The sequence below is a fragment of the Mytilinidion resinicola genome (genome assembly GCF_010093595.1).
Source record: "Mytilinidion resinicola strain CBS 304.34 unplaced genomic scaffold BDZ99scaffold_29, whole genome shotgun sequence".
NCBI lineage: Eukaryota > Fungi > Ascomycota > Dothideomycetes > Mytilinidiales > Mytilinidiaceae > Mytilinidion > Mytilinidion resinicola.
In genome coordinates this window covers 479,192-503,723 of record NW_022985465.1, presented here as the reverse complement: position 1 = coordinate 503,723, position 24,532 = coordinate 479,192, and the positions used below count along the sequence as shown (strand labels likewise).

At 52.2% G+C, this 24,532-nt stretch overlaps 10 protein-coding genes across 10 annotated transcripts; 6 read left to right on the top strand and 4 right to left on the bottom strand.

Annotated features, from left to right (window-relative positions):
* Positions 1–61: 61 nt before the first annotated feature.
* Positions 62–3,338, top strand: BDZ99DRAFT_454313 (uncharacterized protein). Its single transcript, XM_033718375.1, has 6 exons — positions 62–461; positions 522–812; positions 981–1,331; positions 1,525–2,055; positions 2,116–2,223; positions 2,287–3,338. The coding sequence occupies exons 1-6, from the start codon at positions 278–280 to the stop codon at positions 3,072–3,074; spliced, it is 2,253 nt and encodes a 750-aa protein (XP_033569993.1). The 5' UTR covers positions 62–277; the 3' UTR covers positions 3,075–3,338.
* Positions 3,339–5,828: 2,490 nt separating this feature from the next.
* BDZ99DRAFT_454310 (kinase-like protein) lies at positions 5,829–6,985 on the bottom strand. Its single transcript, XM_033718374.1, has 2 exons — positions 6,580–6,985; positions 5,829–6,524 (listed from the first exon to the last, which is right to left on the bottom strand). Exons 1-2 carry the CDS (start codon positions 6,768–6,770, stop codon positions 5,870–5,872), a joined length of 846 nt encoding a protein of 281 aa, XP_033569992.1. The 5' UTR covers positions 6,771–6,985; the 3' UTR covers positions 5,829–5,869.
* On the bottom strand, positions 6,901–7,387 carry BDZ99DRAFT_179267 (uncharacterized protein). Its single transcript, XM_033713038.1, has one exon. It carries the CDS (start codon positions 7,247–7,249, stop codon positions 7,001–7,003), a length of 249 nt encoding a protein of 82 aa, XP_033569991.1. The 5' UTR covers positions 7,250–7,387; the 3' UTR covers positions 6,901–7,000.
* A 175-nt stretch (positions 7,388–7,562) lies between these two features.
* BDZ99DRAFT_482551 (uncharacterized protein) lies at positions 7,563–8,708 on the bottom strand (the record flags this gene model as incomplete). The annotated part of the gene is made up of 4 exons (XM_033722496.1): positions 7,563–7,772; positions 7,973–8,137; positions 8,169–8,523; positions 8,605–8,708. 4 exons carry the CDS (start codon positions 8,706–8,708, stop codon positions 7,563–7,565), a joined length of 834 nt encoding a protein of 277 aa, XP_033569990.1.
* Positions 8,709–9,471: 763 nt separating this feature from the next.
* On the top strand, positions 9,472–9,673 carry BDZ99DRAFT_400605 (uncharacterized protein; the record flags this gene model as incomplete). Its single annotated transcript, XM_033716177.1, has 2 exons — positions 9,472–9,587; positions 9,637–9,673. The coding sequence occupies 2 exons, from the start codon at positions 9,472–9,474 to the stop codon at positions 9,671–9,673; spliced, it is 153 nt and encodes a 50-aa protein (XP_033569989.1).
* A 730-nt stretch (positions 9,674–10,403) lies between these two features.
* Positions 10,404–11,121, top strand: BDZ99DRAFT_179273 (uncharacterized protein). Its single transcript, XM_033713039.1, has one exon. It carries the CDS (start codon positions 10,506–10,508, stop codon positions 10,899–10,901), a length of 396 nt encoding a protein of 131 aa, XP_033569988.1. The 5' UTR covers positions 10,404–10,505; the 3' UTR covers positions 10,902–11,121.
* Positions 11,122–12,068: 947 nt separating this feature from the next.
* Positions 12,069–12,848, top strand: BDZ99DRAFT_179226 (uncharacterized protein). Its single transcript, XM_033713037.1, has one exon. The coding sequence runs from the start codon at positions 12,170–12,172 to the stop codon at positions 12,731–12,733; it is 564 nt and encodes a 187-aa protein (XP_033569987.1). The 5' UTR covers positions 12,069–12,169; the 3' UTR covers positions 12,734–12,848.
* Positions 12,849–17,801: 4,953 nt separating this feature from the next.
* BDZ99DRAFT_428028 (uncharacterized protein) lies at positions 17,802–18,893 on the bottom strand. The gene is made up of 3 exons (XM_033717179.1): positions 18,600–18,893; positions 18,350–18,542; positions 17,802–18,300 (listed from the first exon to the last, which is right to left on the bottom strand). Exons 1-3 carry the CDS (start codon positions 18,678–18,680, stop codon positions 18,155–18,157), a joined length of 420 nt encoding a protein of 139 aa, XP_033569986.1. The 5' UTR covers positions 18,681–18,893; the 3' UTR covers positions 17,802–18,154.
* A 645-nt stretch (positions 18,894–19,538) lies between these two features.
* On the top strand, positions 19,539–21,547 carry BDZ99DRAFT_428027 (uncharacterized protein). The gene is made up of 2 exons (XM_033717178.1): positions 19,539–21,069; positions 21,127–21,547. The coding sequence occupies exons 1-2, from the start codon at positions 19,768–19,770 to the stop codon at positions 21,391–21,393; spliced, it is 1,569 nt and encodes a 522-aa protein (XP_033569985.1). The 5' UTR covers positions 19,539–19,767; the 3' UTR covers positions 21,394–21,547.
* A 1,969-nt stretch (positions 21,548–23,516) lies between these two features.
* BDZ99DRAFT_527106 (kinase-like protein) lies at positions 23,517–24,440 on the top strand (the record flags this gene model as incomplete). Its single annotated transcript, XM_033726208.1, has 2 exons — positions 23,517–23,978; positions 24,060–24,440. 2 exons carry the CDS (start codon positions 23,517–23,519, stop codon positions 24,438–24,440), a joined length of 843 nt encoding a protein of 280 aa, XP_033569984.1.
* Positions 24,441–24,532: the final 92 nt, after the last annotated feature.

The following is a 24,532-nucleotide window of genomic DNA, read 5'->3' as shown; positions in this document are numbered from 1 at the left end:
GGGCCAGCGCAAGCAGCGTCAATCCAGGTGAAGGAGTCGCGCCCTCACCGCCAACTTGGACCTCGACTTCGCGGCTCTCGCTCCTCCTCTCCTCCACAACAAACCATCCCAACACAACACAACACTACCACCACCACCACCAACAACTTCGCTCGATCACAACTCAGAGCCGCGTCTGTGTGCAGCTTCTTCTCGCTGTCAACAGTGCTTCAGCTTCAGACCTGTGTTGTTATCCTGCCCTCTCTTTCCTCTCGATCTGAGAGGCGACGTGCTGACAATGTTTCGCCTTAGGGAAGGAGGCGTTGAGCCAGACCCTGTGTATCCCGCCAATCTCAAGGAATTGGGATACTTCGTCACTGACGAGGGCTTCATCAAGCTAATCGAAGACCCCAGACTGAACTTCAACTTCTATCACACCACCGACCCTCGTCACAACGAGGTACATCGGGAAGCCATGCACAGTAAGCTCTGTACAGCCAATAGCTGTTTTTTGACCACAAGCTAACCAGCACTGCCTGAAGTTGTCACTCGCGCTGAGATCTACTCCCGCCTTGAGGCCCTGGGTATCTACCGCTACTACCTCCCAGGGTTCTCCAAAGAGCCTCCTCCGTCGTCCGAATACCAACCACATCTCCCCATACTGGCTACTGAAGCCGACATCCTCAAGACCCGAAAGCGAGTCATCGTTATTGTCAATGATAGCAGACAGGACTTGGGTATTCTGGCATACCGACTGTTGCATCGCTCGGAAGGCCTCGATGGTGGCTCGGTGGCCAAACTTGTCAAGGAAATGGTGAAGCGTTCCACAGACGGTGTTCCTCTTGACGCCCACCCGTCCAATCTGCCTCCGGACACCGATTTCGGTTCCAATGTTCAGGCTCCAGGTGAAGAGAAGGAAGTTGCTGCCAAGTCATTGAACGAAACCGAAGTTTCGAAGAAACGCCCTGCCGGCGCTCAAGGTTCGGCCGACGTGTTGCCAGAACACACAAACAAGGCTGCTCAACTTTTGGCACAGCCGGGCGATGTGCATGATGGAGGACCACCTGGCATCATTGTCCTGAACACTGGACAGCAGTATTTCTCCTACAAGCGGAACGAGGCCATGACCATAACCTCTTGGCAAGCTTTACAGCAAAAAACGCGTATCCATGGAGATATCTCTATTGCGGACGCGAACAAGGTGCCAGGCAACGAGACCCCACGAGACCATATCATGTATGTCTTCAAGCACATCATCGGCCGCAAAGAATATGTTCATCCTGACGCTGAGCTGTACGTTGTTGGTATTGAATCCGGGGCAAAAGACCTCTTGATGCTCATGAACCGCAATGGTAAGTCCTTTTTCCTATTCATACCCACAAAATTACTGTCGCGTTCTGCAGCGCGGAGCACCTTGAAGCAAGGCTTGCAGGAGAATTCTCACAACAAGCCCTCTCTCCTTTGCATCATCTCGAAGCACACCATAGCACATCCTCTAGCAGCGTCTTGCTCAAATACATGTTAAAGATGCTGATTGTGTTCTAGAGAATGTCGCCACCACGTTGTTCCCAAATAGGACCCACTCAGCCCCCTTCCCATCTCAGATCAAAGCAATGGCGTGCATTCAGCCTGATACTGCAGCCGATGTGATCACGAACCCACACCTCGCATCTTTCCTTCGCCATCGTACTCGTGCTTGGGTCAAGCCTGAGTATGACGAGCCTGCCGGTATGCCAGTGGCGAAGCCAATCCAGGTCGATGGCGCCTGGGTTCAGACAGAGCCGGATTCAAGGCAGAAGAAGCTTAGTGGGGCAGCTATGATCTGGCCACAAAATCATAAGATCTCCTGGCTTGAAGTGATAGCAGAGCCGGAGACGGAGCCAAAGAAGCTGGGGAAGTTGCGAAAGATTGCCTCTTCCGTGCAGGACAAGGTGCAGGACAAGTTGGACATCTTGAAACCGAAGAAGATAGTATCCGCGCTTTCTCCAAAGAAAAAGGATGCTACAGCTTCCTACGGCGAGGAGGCTGATCCAACGAAGCCCGGGTCAACGAACGCATTGCTGAGCTCTCCCACAGGTAAGTCAAGGAATTCGGCTCCAGCCTTCTATGCTCCCAAAGTATTGATCGACCATGCAGAAATCGATCCTCATTCCCTTGGCGTCCTTGATTCGCCTTCGCCTTCCTCCAGTAACACCATAAGAGCCGCCGGTGAGCCATCCAAAGAGCCTTTGTTCTCTCTCATCGGTAAGTCAAGGACTGGAATGCCAGCTTCTCATATTACTACCATACTGATCAAACCTTCAACAGACGATCCTTCTGTGGGTGACGAGAACGCCAGACCCACGACAGGCACCCAGCCTCAGCTTCCCTCTGACGAGCGCAAAGAAGAACTCGTCGAGCGCCCGAAGGCGCCTACGCCCTCATCCAGTAAAAGCAAAGGACCAGCCACCGCGTCCACCGAAGGACCCACCACATCCACCGGCACACCTTTACCCCTGGGCCCCATCACGGAGGACACTGGCAAATATTTGCCCCCCGTGCCCGCGTCCGAGGACAATCCTTTCGCCGCGTCTACCGAAGGAATCCCATTCGTCGACCCTACTCCCAGGTACAACGCCAATACCCCCTTCTCCTCCTACTCTAACCCTATCTGCCCCACATTCTCTGGCGGTCCCGGCGTTGACGACGCTCCCGCCGACCACCCCGAATGTGTGTTCCCGCGCGTGTTCAAATCCGTCCTCGACTTCTTCGAGGAGGTCGCCCGGAACCCTGAGAACTACCGCAATCCGGACATCCCCGAGATCGTGAAATATTTCCCTCCTGCGGAGGCCTCTGGAAGCGGTGCCAAGTATCCCTCGGAGTTGGATAGGCTGGCAGAGCTAGAACACGGGTGTTTGATACGCGATGATGGATCAATCAGGGACCAGGGGGGTGATGAGGGACCTGTAGGTGGTGCTGCCCCCAGCGGTGGTGCCCCTAACAGTGGTTCTAGTATCGCTCCCTGGAAGACGCAGTGTGAGGGGCCTATGACTGAGGTTGCTGGCCAAAAGGTTTCTGAGCAGGCGCTGAAGGATGCAGGATTAGACGTTGTTTGATTGAGGGAGGTGTGGGACTGGCGAGCAGTGAGTAGGTTTTGCGAGGCTGGATGGATATCCGACTATCAGGTACGTGGTCGACAAAAATGGGGTTCGATTGTTGATAGACTTTCTTTTCCGTGGGGCTGGACATGCCTGAGAGAGTCTCTGAGGGGGTGGACTATGAGGTTACTCGGCATGGTTCCAGAAAGGCATGGTCTAGCATTGATAGGGTTGGCAGTGGTAGCTAGATAGGCTGAATGCAAACATCACTTTTTTTGAATCATTTCGAGTTTAGGGAATCGTTGAGATTGTGGAGATGTGAGAATGGTCATGGCGTGGTTCGGGACTCTATGTGCGGCTGCTGGTGCTAATGCTACATAACTTTCTGTAGTACATTCACGAGCAATTAGAACGCCGGACAAGATCTGAGAGCCCCTGTAAGAGAATCACATGACGCACACGTGCAATCCTTCTCTTAGTGCTTTGCGGTATTCTACAAAGGCAACGTGAAGTAGTAGCACAAGTTTTGTGCGTCTCCATTCTAGATGCGAACGCAACCGCGCTGCGCGTTGACCAGGACACGGCGCACATCTTGTAACGTGCAACTCGGGCTATGTGACAATTACCACTGGAGCACAAGTATCGTCGTAGGATTAATGCAAGATAAGAACGCTACAAGACTATTTTGCAGTTCTGATGTCTACTCGCGAACATTCAGAGGTAAACCACCATACAATCCGGTCATTCCGGGTGATCTCGCGCCAGCCTTCCTCTTCTTGCTCTATATTGCCTACTACCCTCACATAAGGGCCGGCTGCGGCCTTGCCAGAAAACAAATATATCGGTCCCGAGAGCACTATGTCCTCTATGTCTCGATCATATCTCCATTGCCCAAGCGATTCTTCGTGGTCGGCGTAAATTAGCAAAACTCCGATACAGGGAACGTGCGGTTTTTGCTTATCCATGCACAAGCGAATCTGACCGACTCCGTCAAGCGATGCAGAAGAGTGGAACCACTGCGGTATTGGGGAGTCGGGAAGATTGTGCATACCCCCGAAAGATGGCTGGGAGGGCAAGCTGTTGTTCGCCCTTTGTAGGTCATAAGTGAGGCCAAGTCTGAACTGTGTCGAGCATGCCATGCCCATATCGTTATAGCAGAAACCTGCGACTGGATGAGCAGATTGATTGCTGAGTGACTGAAACCGATACCAATCCAGCCTTTCTTGAGGAACGTATGGACCAAAGGTACAGGTTCTCTGCAAGGAGGTGCTCAACTATTCTATACATCAATATTACTGCCACAGAGGGGATCGGATTGACTTACGATTAGAGCAGGGCGCCGATCATTTAGAGAAGTGTTAACTTCACGTATCCACCCAGCTACAATAGTCTCTTTCTTAGCAAGAGGAAAATAAACCCACACAACACCTGAGGCCTTCTCTTCTATTCCTTCGTATATTTCAATAGTTTGGTTAGGACTTTGGGCATGAATGCTCACAATGCCTCTGTCCTCACAGGCAATGGTAATCCCCCGAGTATCGTTGTCCAGTTCCACGTATCTCATGAATTTCGGGGGACATGAGCCCTTCTCGATTGTGTACCAGGTAGGTATACTGGGTGGAGTTGAAAGAGGACGGTCCCAAAAAATGTCCCAATCTGTCTCTATATCGTCGTGGGCCAAGCTGATATTTGTGACAACATACTAGCGTCGTTAGCGAGTTAGGCGAACAAAGATGAGGGTTTCTACCTCGGAATGTATGCGGAGATCGATGCATTCAGCTTTAGGTCGTAAAATTCTATACCAGTAGCCACGTCGCAATCTTTCAAAGTCGCCACAGAAATTGATGTCTATGATCCCCACCTCATCCCGTGTGATGGCAATGGGCTGAAGGATGCCTTGACGGCACGGTTGCTGGCCATCAATATCTAGACCGGCGACGTAGGATCTACCGAAGAAGGTGAGACGTTGAATTGCAACATGCTCCCCTGTGTACTTCAAGTAGTCCAGGTTGTTGCTTTTATTCCCTTTCAAGAATCTCTCTACTGGTTTCGTCGCTTCCGCGACAATTACAGACGGCTGCTGCAGTGCACATGGCCACGACAATTTCGCGATGTTCGAGCGAAGTTCTTGCGGAAGTTTGGCTATCGATACAAGCAATCTCATGACTTTGGCCTCTGGATTCAAGACGGTTGACTGTGATGACCCTACAGTATCTATCAAATAGCCGAAATAAGAGACGAACGATTCTTTTTCCCTTGCGCGATCGCGTTTTGATGATAACGAGGATGTATGGGGAGCTCGTGGCCATGACGCTAGGATGTCTCGTAGCTGTATTGCCGTTTCTGAGTGGAAATGGCGGAGATAACAGAAGCAGTCCCGATGGATGAAAACTACGGGCGGACCGGTCATGCAGCGGAAGCATGGATATTTTTGACATAGGAAGTCTTTGCACGCGCGAAATATATGCTGCTGCGTGCGCACGTCACCGCCGAAGGCTAATGCGGTAAGTAATTGGGTAAGACATCTGGAAAGACTCATACCAGCAAGAACAAGCTCATCGGACTGGATACTCAAGTGACATAGTAAGCACTGCCGTTGGCCCTGAGCATGTTCCATCGCGGGACGTCAAAAAAGATGCTGGGGGCTACTAGACTGAGCAGCTTGTTGGAGCCCAGTTTTAGGCCCTGTGTTCGACAGGGCTCGAAGCAAGCGACGAGTACCTCCTAGGAGCGAGGCCTCGAATCCCTTCACGAGGCGAACAAGGGTTGATCATGCAAAGTCTCCATAAATTTCGGAACGGGTCGGGCCTCGTTTAGCTAGCAATTATCTTCCTGCACGCTCCGCCCGCAGCGCTCCGGCGCTCTACATGCGCCACTAGCAGTTGAGATTTTAGGGCCAAGACCACATCTGCCGCCGTTTTGAATCCAAAGTCCTCCTTGTGGTGCCAGCATCTCCAAATTACGTTCCCGCCCATCAACCCAGCCACATCCGGAAATTCTCCTGCCTCGAAACGTTTGTACACATGTTCCTCATAGGAACTCCAGTTAGCAAACGGCTCCCCCTTGAGGCCGGTTCCGAAGGGAAGGTGGCCAGCGAGAATAATAAACAACAGAGTCCCTAGGCTAAAGATATCGGTTGCTTGTGTCGAGACGAAACCCAGTCGTGGGTCAAAGAACGGGTCGTCCGGAAAGTGTCCGCCATTCAATTCCAGCGCGTCGCACGTCGACCCACCAAAGTCGCAGAGCCAGAGACCTAGCTTGGCATTCACTAGGACGTTATCGAGTCTCGTGTCTGAATGTATCACGCCCTTCGAGTATATATACGCAAAGCCTTCGGCTAACTCTATGCACCATGCGTAGCGAAGAGACTCCCCAATTGTTAAATTATGCTCCTCCAAATACGCCTGCAGAGTCCCATTGCTGGCTTCGCTGAGCTTGGTGGAGGAGCTGCCATACGCTCCCAGGTACCTGTTAATGCGATCAGCACGCTTCAACGACAGGGCGATCCAAGGGGAACACAAACGGAACAATTCTGGGATGGGGGCCCAGTCTTTCTAGAATTTGTCGTTCAATACCAATGGCTTCGGCGTTTTTTGCCTCCAGTACTTGACGATTGGCATTCCTTTCCCAAATCTTCATGGGCGACTTTATCACAACACCATCGCCAGCGCCGAAAAAGTGTGAAGTGCTGCCAATGTATGATAGACGCTGCATTCTGCGATATACGAATGCTCGATGTGTGAGAGCGGGGTTGTAGGTCGAAGTCGATAGCGATACGGCAGCCCAAGTTTAGGGGTAGACTAGGCCAGGGGCTTATAGCGTAGTCTCTAGGCACAGCCCATCACGAAAGGGTTCACGCAGCGCACAGCAAGGACACAGGTGTTACAATAGCATACACATGTAGTCAAGCGCAAGTATCAATTTCTGCTAGAGGAGCGTGATTACTACTTAACAATTTGCCCACCTCTTATCTCATGAATGATCCCAAAAGAAGGGTGCCAGTTTCGCACTTCATTCCACCGACCATTGCAGGCATACGTCCTCCTTGGCAGCTCAATCGTCTTTCCAGTCACTGGAATCAAAGCTCTCCCTATGTCTATTAGAGCCAGATTCCTTTTGAAATGACCATTCACGACCTCTAGCTTGGTTCCAGTCCTGAGGCCAATAATTAAAAGACAAAATAATAGCACCATACTGTAACGGGATATCTGTATCACGAAGTTTTTCCGTTCTCGCAGTCCGATTACAGATACACAGTAGTGTTGAAGGACATCGAGAATGCTTGCTTCATTTTCTAGTTTATCACCAATGCGCAAAGAGCCTGATTGTGATAGACACGTAAGAAGGCGGAATGCGTCGATGAGCTCTTCTAGCTTGCAAAGACATACACTTTTTCTTTTAGTAGACCATTCGTCTTCGCTCTTCGGTACCCGACTTAATAACGTAGATAATTCAGGTGATTTGCTGGATGATTTGCTGGACGGTTTGCCGTCCTGGCCTGGAGTTTCAACCTGGAATACCCAGAGTTTGGACGATGGCTGCGTCGGTGATGGCTGGACGAGTGCGGAGCGTTGGTCTGGCTGCGTCGGTGATGGCTGCGTCGGTTGGTATTGGACGGGCGCGGAGCGTTGGTCTAGCTGCCGATGCAAATCTTGTACTTGGGTTTGTAACTGAAGGACATCTGTTTGTAACTGGCGAACAAGTTGCTCCAAGTATCTTGAATATTTTATTAGAGTCCCGCTGTAGCAATCAATACGTCATGGTTGGCTTGCGCTGGCCATCTCTGACGGAGATGAACAGAGGTGAAGTTGGACAAACTGCCACGCCCCTTTTGGGTGCCCCTCGAGAGGGTGTCCCCAAATTCGGCATAGCGCTGGTACTCCACAACCCGGAACGGTACCCGCGCCCTCGTTCACCTGCCAACATCCCGCAAACGCAAAGCCCAGCACCCGGACAACACCATCACCCGCACCCACCACACCATCAACCGCACCCGCATCTGGCTCATCTCCATCACCAACGCTCTGACGGCGGGCCTGCGCCCCGCTCGCCCCGCCGATCTGGCGGCTCGAGATCACGATCTAGCCTGCCGCAGTCACGTCCGCTACCGACGCTGTAGCCAGTATCCGAAAGTGGTCTATCAAGTAATAGTAGCGCCAGGACGGCTATAGAGACGGGGCTGAAGAGGGATCGGGAGAGTGTTGGCTTTGTGGAACCGTATCTTAGAAAGACGAGGAAGATTGAGATGGCTGGGGGTGAGGCTAGTGCTAGTACTAGTGCAGCTGGATCTGGGTCTGCAGATGTGAAGGGGCCAAGAAGCCAGGGGACGACGAGTCCGGAGAGTAGGACGGAGAGCGGAGCGGAGAGTGGAGCGGAGAGTGGACGGAGAGTGATAGAAGAGGAAGAGGTTGTCACGTTGTGTAGATCGCGACATTCTCGCGAGTGTGGTGCGCATTGCGTTAGGTGGCTAAGTGGGGCATAGCACCGCCTCACTTCTCAGAGATTGCCCTATGCAATCAACCTGGTATATTCTCTTGCTTTGCTTTACCTGCCTAGCTGCGCTTGCACATATGCTACCTGAACTTCTTCCTCCATCTGCTGCAGATTGAGCCATACCACGGCTGCGTTCTGTCTGAACCCGCTCGATTCCATTTCACCTTGCAGTCCTCCTAGGAGGTACGACCGCACGCCGCGTCGCTCAACCCTTGACCCGCACCAAGACCGCGTAACTAAGCAGACGCTCAGAAACCCCCAGCGATGGCAGCGTTACTGCATCAAGACCAGCTGAGGCGCCGCCAACGTCCCTAACCGCCCATCATCATCGCCCGCAGACCCACCTACGAAGGAGCTCGTTTTTCTTGAGTCATATGCCCTCGACTAATTTCAGTGGCAGAGTAGGACTCAAGAAAAACGAGCTTCTTCGTAATGTCTCCGACATCCTCTCTAGATCAAGCAGGCTTCAACGTCGGTCATCAGAAAGCCGACCCGATTACACCCAAGCCGGGGCCCTGAGGGAGGGCCAACGCCAACCTCGCCTCAGTAATGCATGGAACTCCAACTGAGGATGGAGGTGAAACAATGCATTGAACGAGGTAAGTGATGTATTGGATGAGCGTCTATCTAGGCTACGTACGCCGTATATATACTCTGTGTGTGTGGGGGCTTACGTAGCCGTACCGTAGAACTGTGTGGGCTAAGTATAGGAACCGTGTTCTATATCAAGGTAGCCGAGCTAACCGTACCATACTCCGTGGGCTAGCTGGCTAAGAATACGTGCTCCGTCACCAACACCCCTACTTTTTATAATGGATACGGGTAACACAAGTACCACACCCAAGATTCCCATCCAAATAAGAAGGGGAGCTGGCCCACAATTCGCATTTAAAATTACTCAACTCTTTACACACCACCAAAGATGTGTGAGTATACCCAGGTTCACTACAAGTGCTCTCATCTCCGATATACAGTGAGAGCATGGTGCACAAAATACTATGAGACACATAAGAGATGCCCAGCAAAAGTAGTTGCCATGTAAGAATAAATTCCCAGCGCATTTTCGCACAGCTAACGCTTTCTCTAGAGAATACCGGCTCGATGAGAACTGCGGTTCGTTATAACTGTCTAAACAGTAACCCAAGTAAACTAACATAAGAATTCCTCCAAGGCGACTGCAAAAACAAGGCCTCAAAGTCAAAAGCAGGCAAAGACGCGGCCTCGAACGCACCAACAGGCAAAGCCAGCGCCTAATAATTAAGTCTCTTTGCGCTAGATATCGGGTCCGTGCTGGGAGTGGGTAAGCTCTAATAAGACGTTGAAATCTGGTGGCTAACAAGGCTGAGGAATGGTGCTAGAGCCACATTATCGCTGTGGCCCAGATAAAGGCTGCTGAGCAAATTTGGTCAGAGAATTAGTCTAGTACGGGGGTGATTTCCGTCTACTCAGAGATTGCCCACCTACAATCAACCTTGTACACTCCTTTAACCGTTTGCTTTACTTTGCCTACTCTGCCGTACCGCGCAGCATATGGTGGAAATTCTTTCTCGCTTCCTCAATGCGCACCAAACCCGAGCAACCAAGCAATCGTTCGGAAACCCCAGCGACGTTCATGCCAGGTTACTGCGCCTCTCAAGGACGCAACATGAATTGAGGCTGCAGGACAAACCCCGAAATCAAGACCCGCTCCCTCGCCTCTTAGCTTGTTGTCCAGCCTTCTACAGCCGCCGCGCGGTCAACAAGCCCGCCTAAATCAAAATTGTCGCCTTTCACTTCGTCTCCGCTCATCTAATAGAAAAGTCGCCCTAGCAGTTCGACCTATCAACCCAGCTAGATACACTCTCTCTTCGTCGCCTCATCAGATTCTGGGAGCGACTCTATCGAATCGCCCCGAAGGCCAGCCTCTCTTTTCTTATACTCCTGAGCACCAACGTCCCTGTCAAGACCGACCTTGTAATGCTAATAAGCTGTAGCCTCCCTACCCTATCGTCACTGTGCTCAGACGTACCAGCCGATTCCTTTCAACTTAATGTCTCACAGGCCTCACCACCGGGTTCGCCCATCCTGATAGACTGTACTCGAACAACAAGTTCCGACATAGATGGATCATCGGTCGGACGAAGGCTTGCTAGACAACGACAGGAACAGCAGATTGCAGGACGAACGGCCGGGAGAAGTCTCGAGCGTGGTAACTTGCACGACCATTCACCTCGTCTGAGACCGCCAAAGCGTGTGTCCGTACCCTGTGAACCGCTCCGAACCGGTGGAAAGCGTTCAGGCGGCCGAAGCCTTCACGCCCTCACTGCTCCGCCGACGAGCATTCTCGCCAACATCACGCAAAGTAACGCGTGAGAGGCGCCCCTCCTGATTCCGATCCTTCAGACGATGATGATGAGTTTCCGTCTCGCCGCCCGGCGCAGCACTCTTTCTACCTCGGCCCCTTTGGTGAACATATAACGTAGGTGATGGGGTCAAGGGCTAAGCGAATTTGTCGTGGCCACGCTAAATAATGACCTACGTTTGGAAATGTTTCATCCAACAACCAGTGCATAGAAGTTCTCTAGCATCAAGTAGTAGACTTTCAGGGCGATTTTCTATCCCATGCTCGAGTTTGGAAAGTATCTAATTACTGGTGGTTGTGTTATTTATCGTTGAAGTTGATGACTTTGGTGAGCTGGGGCCATTTGCAGTGTTTGGCGTGGCCACGACAAATTCGCCTAGCCCTTGGTTTATTGCGGCGGAGGTAGCGTGGGTAGTTATTGAGGCTAGTGCACAGACCTTCCGTGCGTAGTTAGCGCTCTGCTAAGCGAGGAAAATCAACCCCTCGCTCATCACCAACCCCCTGCCCCCAGCTACGCAGCTTACTACAAAGGTATATACGGAAGCTCTATATAAACGTAGAGCTGTAAAAACTGTGAATATTCCTTCTTTTAGTGTTATTCTGCGTGATTGTGTGTGGAAATGCTGGTGTTATACAAATTTTTGGTGTTCGCGGCACTAGGCTACATCGACTTAGCCTCAATAACGATCTTCGCCGCAATAACCCCCTCACCTACGCTAGCCTTCGCACGGCCCTTCTCTCCGTTGCCTTCTACATATCCTTCCATTCCCAACCTCCTCACTATCAGACGGCCGTGGACCTGGCATCGAAGCCCGCCCTCAGGACATCCGACGACGTCAACTGCCCTTGCCATTGCCGCACCCGCGCTACAAGGCTGAGGCTGAAGCTCCAAACTGTTGCAAGTATGATACCTCCCATGCCCGCCCCGCTGGCGCACTCTCCTTGACCGCGCCATGCCTCTTTCTTCTCCCTCTCACGCTTTTCTCGCTGTTGCTGTTGTTTCATTTTGTTTCATGTTTCCTGTTTCATTTATATCACTTGGAGCCTCTAGGCTTGCCCTCGCTGTCCTTCTGCTGAGCGCAATTCTAACGCAGGCCAGATAGTCCATCTAACGCCATCTAACGCTACGCCGAATTCGCATTCATTTCGTCTAGGGCCCTGTGCGACTTTGCGTCATTAGCTTTGGCACTCCATCGAGCACCGATCCTAGGCCATCGGCCTAGCTTCCTTCCCTCTTCTCACACCCAGAGGCTAGGCTCGCCTCTCAGCACGCTGGCAAATGTCCAATTACAATGATGATGACGCTTGTCCAGGTTCCCCTGGCCTCGAACCCGTACATCCTAAGGCTACTCCTTCACCCTCGCCGCCACCGTTCATCCCGCAGCAAAATCCCACAAAACCGTCTAATCGACGGACCCGTCCGAGCCAAGGAGACAAAGTCTTGATAAGTTTCATGGACGCAAACCGGCCAGAAATAGCCCACCTGGTCGGTGAACAAGCCCTCAATTCGGATTCTGGCTCAGAAGCCGACGAGGAGGACATGGAGGAGGACATCGTGAGCCACTCGCCTCTAGCCAGTTCTGCCCATCAGACAGCTGGTATTTCTCCGGGTTCTGACTTGGTCGGCACCGCTCAGGCTGCGCAAACTGCCAATTCGAGAGGCCTGAAAGATACAGCATCCCCGCCACGGCGTGGATCCATGCAAAGCGACTCTGAGAAGTTTGTCGAGCTCCCATGTCCTATGTCGAAACCAGTGGATGCGGGACGTGTAGATAGACCGTTGCACGGAGAGCGTACAGCACGTGACATAGACGGACAGTCGACTGCCCGTTCACTTAGCTAGATTACGACCAGTCTTGGCAGCCCTGGCCTTACCGTCGACCGCTGTCTCCAACTTCAATTCAACATCTTTTTCTTCCACTACCTTCCGTGCTGATTGCTTACAGAAACCTGTCGTCCTCTGCAGGTTTATCTAGTCCACCAAGATCCGCTAGGCCGAGAACAGAGAAGCCCGCAACCGCAACCACCTCAACCCCATCGCGCCGGCCGGAACTATTCCCTCCATCAATAGCATGCCACATCTGGCGGATTGTGTCGAATATTGCTCTGTCCTCAGCGCTACGCCTAGTCATCTATGGTCCATCGATTGCGACTGTCGCTGCTATGGTGAAGACATGTGGACACGCGGCCATGACCGCTTCGATGGCCAGGGCTTAATCGGGAAGAGCCATCTGCTTTGCATATGGTGTCTAAGCTATATCTAACCGTGATGATCTTTGGTGTATATGGAAGATAGCGACTTCGACAAACCTAAAATCGGGACTGGCTTTCCCAATCCTGCTCCGACTTTTTAGATGAGTGTTAGAAAGAGTTCGATACTAGAGCTCCGGCTAAGAGTACGGCCTCGGGTCTGATTCGCCACAATCATTGGAGGAGGTAGTAGTGGTGGAGGAGGCGGTGGTGGCGGCGGTGGTGTTGGTCCAGTAGGATGCTATTTCCTAGAAATTGCCTATGTGATTGGAAGCATATCGTACTATGGTGAGTTGTACCGTTATTGCAGCAGAGCCATGGAGTTCGTTTCGTCTCATTTGGTGTCGAATGCAGCGGTCTTGCTGTGTTCAGAGATCCGTTTGGTGGTTCAGTGAAAGGTTTCGCTTCCGTGGGAGAGGTCGCGGAAGTCGTTGGGACGGCCTTTTCAGCTCATAGGTCAAGTGGCTGTGAGCGAATTCTCTGAAAGGCTAACCACCCACCCGCAGATCCATCGAGCGGAGCACAAGTGCGGTTCGCGGGGCTATGGATGCCCAGCGCAGCGGGATGGGGCAGCTAATATACGTCAGCAGTGTGAATTATATGCACGCAAGGCACGGGGGCGTCGGGAAGGCATAAATTCCGGTACCTCGCTCCTCTTAAGGTCCCCGTTCCCATAGGCGGCAACATACCTGCAGACTACCTCCCTAAGCTGCGCAGATCGACGCCCTCATCCTCCCTCTATTCCGTCGCTCGCCCTTCGAAGCGGACACGCTCCGCCCTGGCTGACATAAGTCTGCCGCCGAACGGTCCATCGCCGACCGATGACCTACAACGAGGGCTTGAATACAATAATGGCGACTAAAAATGGCGGTGTTGAAGCAAGACCGCACGGCCAGCGAAGTCTGTTGTCTCGCGGCATTTGGAACAGACCTCACGGGCGACCCATGGTTCCCCCGGCCCTCATCATGATGGCAACGCCCGCCCTAACCCCTTCCGCCTCACCAACCGACAGCTCGAGGGCTAGCTCGAAGACCTCGGGCCTATCCCCATAAAGAAGATGTCGGATCTCAAGGTTGCATACCGGGCGGTGACGCAGGCAGACTTTGCTGAAACATAACATCTCCCACATTCCACATCTGCATCGTGCGCTCCAACGTGTGGAGATGCAAGGGCGCGGCATCGTCCCAAAGGAGAGATCAAGGGCTGCGCTCGCGACATGCGAATTCGACCTTGGATGACCACACGGTCAAGACCACTCATTGGCGTCAAAAAAGACTCTCGCTCCAACCATAGAAGCTGAATACCCGACCGGATCAGCGATGATTACGGCAGGCTCATATGCCACTCACCGAGCATTCATGAACACAATAACATTCATCACCAAGTGCGGATCCTTTCCCTTCCGATCACTCAAGCGATTTGCAGGAGATCCGAGCTAGAGGTTTTGGTTGATCGTGAGAGCTGGGCGATTGTGAGAGCTGATTCAGGTGAGAGCAGAATTCAACCGTGTACGACTTGGCTAACCAATGCAGTTGGATGACGGCGCCGAGCCACTTAGACTGCTTGCAGAACCTGCTGTGTCGGGAGACCGTCGAGCGTGGACGCCCCAAGTGCTACGAGGACACCAAGTTGATGGCCGCCCGCCACCTGGAGGCGGGCGGCGACTGTCTGGCGATGGCCATCAAGTTCATCCACAAGGACCCGAGTGGCTCAAGGGCCTTGTCTTCCGCCGCCTCGGCGCCTCGGGCCCCTCGCCGACGGAGCCGCTGCAGTATCACAAGCTCAAGGATGACAAGGCCCGGCAGTCTCTCGACTACCGGTGCGAGAAGGCCATGGAGCCCAAGAAGGAGCACGTCCCGAAATCTCCTGGGAGCCAAGGCGGCCTCCCCGACTTCGATACTGTCAGCCGGATGAGAATGAGGTCGATGCGCACTCTCGTGGGTAGGCCGGGGTTGATATCGAGGCGCGCTGGAGCCGTGGTTGGGAGAAGATGCTGTAGACCAGCATGTCAAGGAGCACCGTAGGCCGTACGACCTTCAATTTCGGATGGACCTGACCGATGAGGCGGTGTAAAGACCTGGCTGGCGAATGCATATCTGCGATTGTCCTCGATGAGGTGTCGTAAAGACCTGGCCGTCGAATACGTATCGGCGAATGTCCTCCGATGAGGACCTGACCGATGAGGTGGCGTATAGACTTTAGCTGGCGGACAGATATCTGCAAACGCCCTCCGATGAGGTGGTACCTGGCTGACGCATAGGTATCTGCAAATGCTCTACCAGCGCAGCGTTCGAACGGTGGGAAGCTTGAGGTTCCAGCTCAAATCAGCGGAGGGTACAGCAACCTCGTTGACTCCTGTCCGGCAGACGGCGTTTCCTGGAGCGTCTCCTGCAAGTCTCACGAAGACTCCGCTCCTCCCTACGCACCTCTCCATATCCTCGCTCTCCTCCTCCTACGATTTCCCCAGTCGAGTTTCCTCGCGAAAAGCTCCCTTACTCAGTTTATCTGGACAGTAGTTCTACCCTCCCGTCTTCTCTAATTCCGCTGTGAGAGGGTCTTTCTGCACATACAAGATTTTCTGGCTCTTAGACAGCCTGAAGGACGCGCATGAGCGGAGGAGAACGATTCTCCCAACTGAAGCTATGTGAAGAATCATCACGATCAATCATTGCGCATCAATATCAAGTTCGAAACCGAAAGGTCCGAGCTCGGAGATAATAAACAGATATTTGATTCAGTTCTCGCTCCGAAACCCCAAAGTCCCCAAGCCCGACCGAACTGTTCACCTCTTATCTCACTGTAGCCTTAGAAGTTGGGAGGAGACCCACTGACGCCGAAGCTGGGGGTAGATTGAATGTCTTCCGGATTCAACAATGAGAACATGTTGAAGAGGTGGCAGATATAGAAGCCATAGACGCGGATTGAGAGGAGGGGAGCATGAGACGTGGGAGGGTGCAGAGGGCTCTCCCTATCAGCGCCAGCCCTTTCTGATATTCCACCGACTGACAGAACCCTTAGGCCATCATAATACCCTCCGTAGCTATCGTCACTTATGGAAATTTATTGTAGGCTTCGATGGGCCCCCCTTCCTTCCCCTAGTATATATACAACTAGCTAGACGTCTATAGAAATCAGAGTTCACATCAATAACAACCTAAGTCACTGTGTTGGTACAGCGCGTGGAAGAACACGAGAGATTTCATCGTGAAAACGGAGTCTGGACGCGATTCATCACTTTCACGCGCCACCGGGCGTTCGGTCTATTCAGCATGGCCACCCCCTGGGTGGCGCGCTAGTAAGTTCAGCTGAACACTGCACAGCTGAGCTTTCAGCTGGGTTCTCTACATCTGATATTCGGAGAGTAGCTTTCTAGCATATGAGTTGTTGATCCTAGGTTGTAGTGCTGCAACCTGAGTCAGTGGCCCAAACTCGCCCAAACCAGGGAGGGGGCAATTGGAGTTGGAGGGATGGAGCAACAACTACAACAGGGCGAGGCACAACCACCGATGACATAATGGCATATATTTGACCGAGCTGCTCGTTTGAAATGGAATAGTCTGGCGAAACGTAGGTTGCGAAGCCTTCCAGATTGCCCTTGATGAGGCAATTGTCTCTTGCAACCTCGATGAAGGATCCAGGAAGTCCATTTGCCTGACGAAGGGCAACAAGCCAGGAAAGAACATTCCCCATGGTAGATGATGGCAGGTTGATAGATGACGGACGGTTTACTGGGTAGGCGGCGAAGAGTAAAGCGAGGGGGCGGGGTGGTGAACGTAGAGGTGATGGTGGCTATGGCTATACAGTTCTAGAGTTGGCAGGGCGTGCATGGGCATATGATGATGATGATTTGCTAGATTGATGGGTTTGCTGGAGTAATGGATTGCGAAGAAAGCAGGCAATGGCCATGTTCATTGCCCATTCATGGGAGTCTCTATAGCTACAACCTCAATCATTCTGCTGCTCCGCCCGCCTTCGCTGGCCGAAGTTAACATCCTAACCACACGACACCTCACCAGTTAAACGCTCTCGACTGGACGGACCGGGGACGATGCTCCCGACAGGTTGTCGCCTTGAGCCTTTGATGTTTGGAACAAGTAGTTCTCGGAGCGCTTGAGTAGCTCTAAAGCCAGCAGCAAGGCGCAGGGGCACGGGCACGGGAGCCCACTCCCGACGAGTAGCCAGGCAACGAGGTATGACAGGTATCAGGCGGATACAGAAGACATATCACACTGCGGGTGAGTCTCTGGAGGAACGAGTCAACAATCCAATCACCTAGGCTGTCTCTCTGTCCCCCAGTGTGCGCGAACCATTGATAGGCCTTTCCACCATGCACGTCGTGATCAGCTGTTTCACTCCTTGAGAGCGGAACATTGTTTGTGGTGGATTGGTAGTGGTAGCTGATTCGGATTCGTGGACGGGAAGCGGTTGGCTGATGATACTCCGTTGCTGTGTTTCGTCTTGAAAAGTAATGCCACGACTGACTTTGTGATGCCCTACCGAGAGTCCGTGTCCGCTTTCTACTGCCTTTTGAAGAAGCGTCCCATCGAGGTGATGGGCGCCAAAGGTTACGGTGATTTGCAGAGATATGGTTGTGTGCGAGAGAGAGTAAGTCTCGCAAGGTACGCCCCGTGAGGCTCGAGCAGTAGATTGATATCCACGACGGCTGATGTGGGCCCTGAGCTAGTTGAAAGAAGGCAACCGGTGAGGAGTGAAGTGGTAAGGCAACGAGCTGAAGGACGTCTCAGCCGCGTCGGCTGCAACATGCTATGTAATCAGGGCCGGGACCAAGAACGACGGTCGAATCAGCCATGACTTCGCGAGGATCGGCCTGAGCATCAGCGCGCTTCATCGCTTGCCGTCTCTGATGCTTATCTGCGCACAAGTCACGGTGATAGAGAGGCATGGCGTTGTTTCTGAAATACTTAGGACATTAAAAACAATCTTTAGACAGCCACTCCCCCTTATTACTTCTAATAATCCACCACTAGCCCCTTTAGGAGTCTGCATGGGCCATTCATCCATTGTGCATGGCGTCGTCTTTTACGGGATCATATGGCATCTTTGAAGCTGATAACTGCTTAGCTGGTGGCTGCTCCGCCGGTGGCTGCTCGTGGGGTCGATCGGCTAGGCTGCTTATTTCCCTTTGCGGCGTATTTAGTGCTAAGATAATTTAGTACGGCATTTTAACTAGTATGATATGAAAACTAACAAGAAACCCTCCGTACGACTTGGGACATGCGCCAATCAAGAATATCAACATGTATTTTGGGTATCTTCTCTGCCTCTAGCTGCTCATTAACACGCCTTAGGACGTTCGCTTGGGCGTCTGCATGAACTTGAACCCAACTGCTCCATTCCCGATGTTCTGCAGCAAGTGTTTTAGCTTCTTGCTTTGTGATGGACTACCGATCTTTGTCAATGAGGGCTACGCTGGGCTGGGCTCATAGCCCTGTGCTTACCAGGTACCGCTTCCACTCAGTTGAGTCAAGTCTAGCTTTGGCCTGTGCTTCAGTAGACTTGGCACTAATCTTCAGACTCATTGTGCGCGGCGGCGTTAGACTGGAAACGTGGGGAAGATTCTGAGCGGGAGTCGTGTTGCCGAAGCGGGGCTTTGGAATGACGAGGACGAGATGCGCACTGACCACATCGATCGCATCGATCGTATCGATCGTACCAAACCCATCTGGTGGCTGATCGCACTAATCCGGCGGCACGTGCTACTGATTTCCTGGCCAAAGGAGCGTCGAGGCATGGTGGTGGTGGTGATGAAAGGTGTCGCGTCTGGCACGCGACGCACTTTTGGTGGGGCAGTGCACGGTTCTCGGACCAGACTTTTGTCTTAGTGCTACGTGGTACTGTAACCCGTGCCCTCGCACCTCGATTATTGCACACTTCTCACACACCACGCACCTCCCTCCTCGACCCCAGCTGCCTAACCACCGAAGCTCCCGCCATCACAACAGCCTCTATGTCCCCCCGCGCATAGGAACACTTGCCGCGTTATTTAAGATGGACAATTCTAGGCTCGGGGACTCGAATATCTCGGACGTGACCTGCATCCTACGCCCGGCGTCTCTGGCAGCTTTCTGCACAGTTCAAGGAACTGCGACCAAACACGTTCTTCAAGACGAATCCGGGCTCAACCTTGGGGAACAGGGAACCATCATCATCAATGGAGAGAGGAGGTCGACCGCGGGTAAGGACATAGCATTGCGGATGTCTTCTCAAACAATGGTTCCCCATGTGGGATTTATCTTTGGAAGACACCCGCAACATTGCCACTTCGTCTTTAGCAACTCCGAGACGCGCATATCCAATACACACTTTCGGATATTTATCGACATGAATGGTGCCCTAATGCTGGAAGACACATCCACGAATGGTACTGTTGTGGATGATAATACCCTCAAACACCGAGAGCAGACGTTACATCACAGATCTACCATCCAGGTCCGAGGCTCCACAGACGCTGGAATTGTCAGGTTTATTGTGCTGCTTCCGTCGAGAGAGGGCCACAAGGAAGAGATTTGTCACAAGTTTAGCAACACCAATAAGTGCGATATAGTTGAGGCACGTCCGAAGAAACGTAAAGCGGCTGCGGAAGAGCGGGCGCCTCCCTCGAAGCCCATGCCCGTCACCTTTCCCTCTTTTCCACACGTCTCTCGGGACCCCCTGAACTGGATCACGGGCGAAGCTTCCGGCCTTTTTGCGCAATTCGCCGCCATCAGGAGGCCCTCTGATGTGACTACAGGCCACTTAGCCCTTTTCAATGTCATCTGCGAGCCCGCAGTCGACTTTGAATCACTGCTATCCAGTTCACCAAATGCATTATCGTTTCTGCCGCCTGCCTCCTGGACGAAGCCTCTCGAAGAGGGCGTTGAACTGGAACCATGCAATCACCTGCTCAGCAATGGCAGGAAACCTCCAGATCGCAAGGACTTCTACGCCCGAGCCAAGGAACTCTATTGCGACAATGAAGATGCCTTCTCAGTGTTAACTAGCGTCCCTGGATTATCCCAGCCTGCACCTTGCCTTGCTCGATTTCGCCGCTTCTGGGAAGGCCTTAACAGCATGGCCTACTACTGGGATACCACCGACTTGGCTTCCAAAGACGCCCAGGCAAATGACCGTGACCTACAAGCCGAAGTCGAGGCAACGAACGTTAAGGAGCCGCGGCGCAAGAAGGCGAAGAGAGTAACAGAGTCATCACCCGAGGAATCCCCAGTACCCACCCACCATGTCGAGTCTATCCCAGCACACACAATACACTCAGGCGTCTCAGTGCCTGCTCAAACCCAGCCACCAAAAGCCCCTTGGTCATCGGACAAGCCTGCAGAGCCAGCCGAGAGAATACCAGGCACATATCGCCGCATCAGGCTTGGAAACGGCGCCGAGATGCCGCACTCATTTCGCCTGAACACCGTGGGAGGTTTTCTCGAGCCCATTGCTTCGGCCTTTGGTTTGATGCTTGTGCCTCATCGTCACCCGCCTACGCTGGCTCTGGGAAACATTCGATTCCCGGTACGCATGAGTGCCGTGGCTTGGCGAGAGCCGGCTGATGGTATGAGGGTCCGTGCAGGCTGGTTGGAAGGGCCTGTGATGGGTGTTCAGTGTAGACCGGAGACGGGTTTCGGAAGCACGGACTCTTTAGAAGCAGAATCTGTGCTTGATGTAATACGAGAGCTTGGCGGCATGTTGCTGTTGTCTCAAGAGCGGGCAAGAGAAGGCAAGACTAAGAAGAAACCCGGAGACGGCAAATGGTGGGTTACTCGGCCTCGATGGGGAGGCCCTGAGGGCGAGGTTAGCAAAGAGAGGCGGCGAGTGCCGGCTGCAGAGGCTTGGAAGCTTATGAGATCCAAAGACGGCTTCTGGGATCCCAAAGTCGAATATCAAGCCATTGGAAAGAGTTCTGGTGCGGTATGGGATGAAGTGAGTGGCTCATAGGTTTAGTAATAGGCAATCGAGAATGTACTAATCATACACCAGATCTATATGGTTTCGTCACTCAACCACCATATCAGCATACTCAAGCTGCGAGTCCACTTTTTGTATGTCCAGTTTTTGACGGACGGCGGTTTACCAAAAGATCTCCCCAAAGATGCATCGTGGGCTTCACCCACACTACAGCGGACACGCTGGTATGATTTCTTCGTTATTGAGGACAGAGCAGAAGCCATGCGAGGGCTTTGGGGTATCATGGCATACCTAATGCGACAGAAAGAGAACGTGGACACTACTGTGAAGGATAGCTAGGTGTAGTGCACATTTAACACAACTACCTATGCTTCAGGGCTGGCAATGAACAGTCTTGTGCCCTCTCGTCAATCATCCTACTTCACGCCGTGATTTGCGTAAGCGATAACGGCGCCCTGCCGATGATGATTGATGTTTTGCCGAGTGATTTTGCCCGATTGCAAAGTTAGAAGTACTAGCTTATATGGTTGGTGCCGATGATGGTTCATATTAATAATTCGCAAGTGTTGAGGTTTCTTCAAGCCGTAGTTCGCTAATAACGCTCAGTGAGGCAAAGAATGAATGATATGCGCAGTTTCTGTAATATCGGATGCGCGTCGGGCGTATGCTTAATATAACCTCTCCTGCTTGCTAATCTAGCTGGGTTTCCAATCGGAATCAATACAGAGTATCAAAATGAAGCATGGGTTCGCACAGACCGACCGAGCCGTTTTGTCAGCAGTGTAATTGGGAAGAATCACTCAGGTTGCAGCACTACAACCTAGGATCAACAACTCAGATGCTAGTAACGTATCAGAATAGCATGCTGATAGGTAGTGAAACAGCAGTGCGGCAGCACGGTATCAGTTCTGCATCAAGTAACAGGATGTAACCAGCAACGTATCAAGAGAGCTGCCACGGGGGTGGCACCCCTTCCTTCCCCTAGTATATAAACAACGAGCTAGACACCTATAGAAATCAGAGTTCACATCAATTTCAACCTGAGTGAATCCATTGCCTACGGCTCGTGAAGGAGATGCGGTGCGTCAAGGTCCTCTGGAATTGCGACTTCAACACTTGAACAGTAGTGATGCGGCGCTTGCTGTGTAGTAGTATTGGGATTCATGAATTCGTGCCGAGTTAAGCTCCCCCGAGCTTTGCATCAATCACTAGAACCACCTGCATCTGTGCGTAGTAGATGGTACAAAGGCATAACATCATGATCCATCATTGCGACCTAGCTGAGCTATTGATGATGGCAGATATGAAACCCTCGCCTCTTCTCTAGCTTCATCCGTGCGCTTAATGATGCAATACACTGGTATCAAATATCCGTCCGAATCTTCCCTCATCCGCCCCGCCTCACGGACTCTTCGGCTCCGCCTCCGACCTGTGAATTTTGTAAAAGAAGATATGCGTTTCTCTGCGCAGAGGGCGATCCAAGAAGCACACAGCAGCCTCTGGCATCGTGGTGGCCATTGCCGCCCGTACATCCGTGAATGCTCTGCATGAAGAGCCAAGGCGGGGACAAGTCCATCTCCCTCGTTGTTCGTATCGTGTGCTTCGCCTTTGTGCCGTATGATATGCATCCGAGGTGGAATATGAGGAAGGTATTTCGACCACAAGCCTCCTCTAAAACCTCTCCAGACAGCGGCGACGCGGCGTCGACAAAAGTTGTACAGGATCGTGATACACCATTTTTCCAGCTTGGAAGCGCCCGTGATAGTTATGAGGATGGAAGTGAAACAATGCATTGAACGAGATAAGTGATGTATTGGATGAGCATCTATCTAGGCTACGTACACCGTATATATACTCTGTGTGTGTGGAGGCTTACGTAGCCGTACCGTAGAACTGTGAGGGCTAAGTATAGGAACCGTGTTCTATATCAAGGTAGCCGAGCTAACCGTACAATACTCCGTAGGCTAGCTGGCCAAGAATACGTACTCCGTCAAGTTATGTAGTGCTCCGAACGCCCCTATTTGGTGACAAAACGCCTCCGTCCGACGACGAAACGGCGTATATTAATGCGAGGCATGCGCTTCTCTACCCTATTCCCGCGACCGACGCAGTAAGGTTGCATAACACTTCCACGACTGTCTTCCGCCTTTGGTCTGACCAAGTATCCGCCGATCAGCGTACCGATGGACCCGATACCTGTGTGCCTTGCGGGGCATATCAAGAGCTTAAAGGCGAAATCTGGCGCCCAGAGCTCACCAAAGAGATCGTGTTCAGACTTCGAGTCTTTCCACCGCCCGTGGAACAATTTACTCCTCTTCTGGAATTGAGTACCAATAACAGCTCCCTCGCTCCCAAGGTAGTCTACTCGACTGCCGGCGATGCGCGTACTAATGCAGACATCGCTCTTACGAGGAAACAACGAACTGAAAAGGCCACACGTAAAGCAGAAAATTCCAATCAACATGATCTACCTAGAGCTTCCACAGAACGGAAAATCAAAAGCCAAACGAAAGCCACCTGCTTTAATCTCAAAGCCGAAAGCGGACCGATCAACGGCCTCAGACAAACCGGTGCCTAAACTTGAGAGCGAAACTATTATTTTCGAAAATGCGCGCTGCAAAGTTACCAAGATCAACCGCGATGGCGAGGTGTTTGTCGTCAAGACTTGCCAACAACCTGACACTATCGCAGCAGCAGCTGGTGAATGGACGATCGAGCACAGAATACTCAGTGAGCTCCGGCATCCGAACGTGATCCGGCTCCTCGACCATAATGCTCGATTGCTAGCGCTCAGGCTTGAGCCCCTAGGCTCTGACCTAGGGAAGCTAGCCGACGAATCGGGGATTTCAACCATGTCGCCCGATGTTCAAGACCGAGTCTTATGTGGTATTAGTAGCGTTCTCAAATTCATCCACCGGAATCATGTTGCGCATAACGATATTAAGCTCGAGAATATTCTACTTACCGCGGACACATCAAGAGCTGTTCTTTGTGACTTCGGCTAGGCAACCAGATACGGCCAGATTCATAACGGCGGCACGCCATACTACATCCCTCCCGAGGTCGCCCTTCTAAAGAAGCGTGGCCCTCCCGGTGACATCTGGGCCTTTGGAGTCACTATGCTCTTCGTCTTGAAAGTGATTTCTTTGCCAAAGGGCCGCGGCTGGCTTATTCGTGACATTCCTAAAGGGATTGGAGAAGCAGCTTTTGCTTTAACTAGATGGACGATCGAGATGGAGGAAGCGGCGCTCAAACTTCCGAGTGGCCATGCTTTAGTACAACGGATGCTGGAGCCCGATCAGCAAAAGCGAATCACGGCGGCTGAGGTTCTAGCTGGTCTGACTACGCCGGCGCATATGGAATTGCATCCACCACAAACTAATTGAGTAAGGGTCTTGGTAAAGCCCTCCGCAACGAGGTACTGCTATTCATACCATTGCTAGGGCTATGTTTAGGGTGCGCTAGATGGCCTGTCGAT

What these genes read in the sequence shown, in the direction of transcription:
- BDZ99DRAFT_179273 (XM_033713039.1), top strand. Translation starts at nt 10,506, where the DNA reads ATGCTAATAAGCTGTAGCCTCCCTACCCTATCGTCACTGTGCTCAGAC.
- BDZ99DRAFT_179267 (XM_033713038.1), bottom strand. Translation starts at nt 7,249, where the DNA reads ATGGTGCTATTATTTTGTCTTTTAATTATTGGCCTCAGGACTGGAACC.
- BDZ99DRAFT_179226 (XM_033713037.1), top strand. Translation starts at nt 12,170, where the DNA reads ATGTCCAATTACAATGATGATGACGCTTGTCCAGGTTCCCCTGGCCTC.
- BDZ99DRAFT_454313 (XM_033718375.1), top strand. Translation starts at nt 278, where the DNA reads ATGTTTCGCCTTAGGGAAGGAGGCGTTGAGCCAGACCCTGTGTATCCC. An exon ending in GGTGAAGCGTTCCACAGACG is followed by an intron (nt 813 to 980) that starts GTGTTCCTCTTG and finishes ACGTGTTGCCAG; the next exon opens with AACACACAAACAAGGCTGCT. An exon ending in GCCTTTGTTCTCTCTCATCG is followed by an intron (nt 2,224 to 2,286) that starts GTAAGTCAAGGA and finishes AACCTTCAACAG; the next exon opens with ACGATCCTTCTGTGGGTGAC.
- BDZ99DRAFT_428028 (XM_033717179.1), bottom strand. Translation starts at nt 18,680, where the DNA reads ATGAGTCTGAAGATTAGTGCCAAGTCTACTGAAGCACAGGCCAAAGCT. An exon ending in CTGAGTGGAAGCGGTACCTG is followed by an intron (nt 18,543 to 18,599) that starts GTAAGCACAGGG and finishes AAAGATCGGTAG; the next exon opens with TCCATCACAAAGCAAGAAGC. An exon ending in AGTCGTACGGAGGGTTTCTT is followed by an intron (nt 18,301 to 18,349) that starts GTTAGTTTTCAT and finishes AAATTATCTTAG; the next exon opens with CACTAAATACGCCGCAAAGG.
- BDZ99DRAFT_454310 (XM_033718374.1), bottom strand. Translation starts at nt 6,770, where the DNA reads ATGCAGCGTCTATCATACATTGGCAGCACTTCACACTTTTTCGGCGCT. An exon ending in CCCCATCCCAGAATTGTTCC is followed by an intron (nt 6,525 to 6,579) that starts GTTTGTGTTCCC and finishes TCGCATTAACAG; the next exon opens with GTACCTGGGAGCGTATGGCA.
- BDZ99DRAFT_428027 (XM_033717178.1), top strand. Translation starts at nt 19,768, where the DNA reads ATGCCCGTCACCTTTCCCTCTTTTCCACACGTCTCTCGGGACCCCCTG. An exon ending in CTGGTGCGGTATGGGATGAA is followed by an intron (nt 21,070 to 21,126) that starts GTGAGTGGCTCA and finishes ATCATACACCAG; the next exon opens with ATCTATATGGTTTCGTCACT.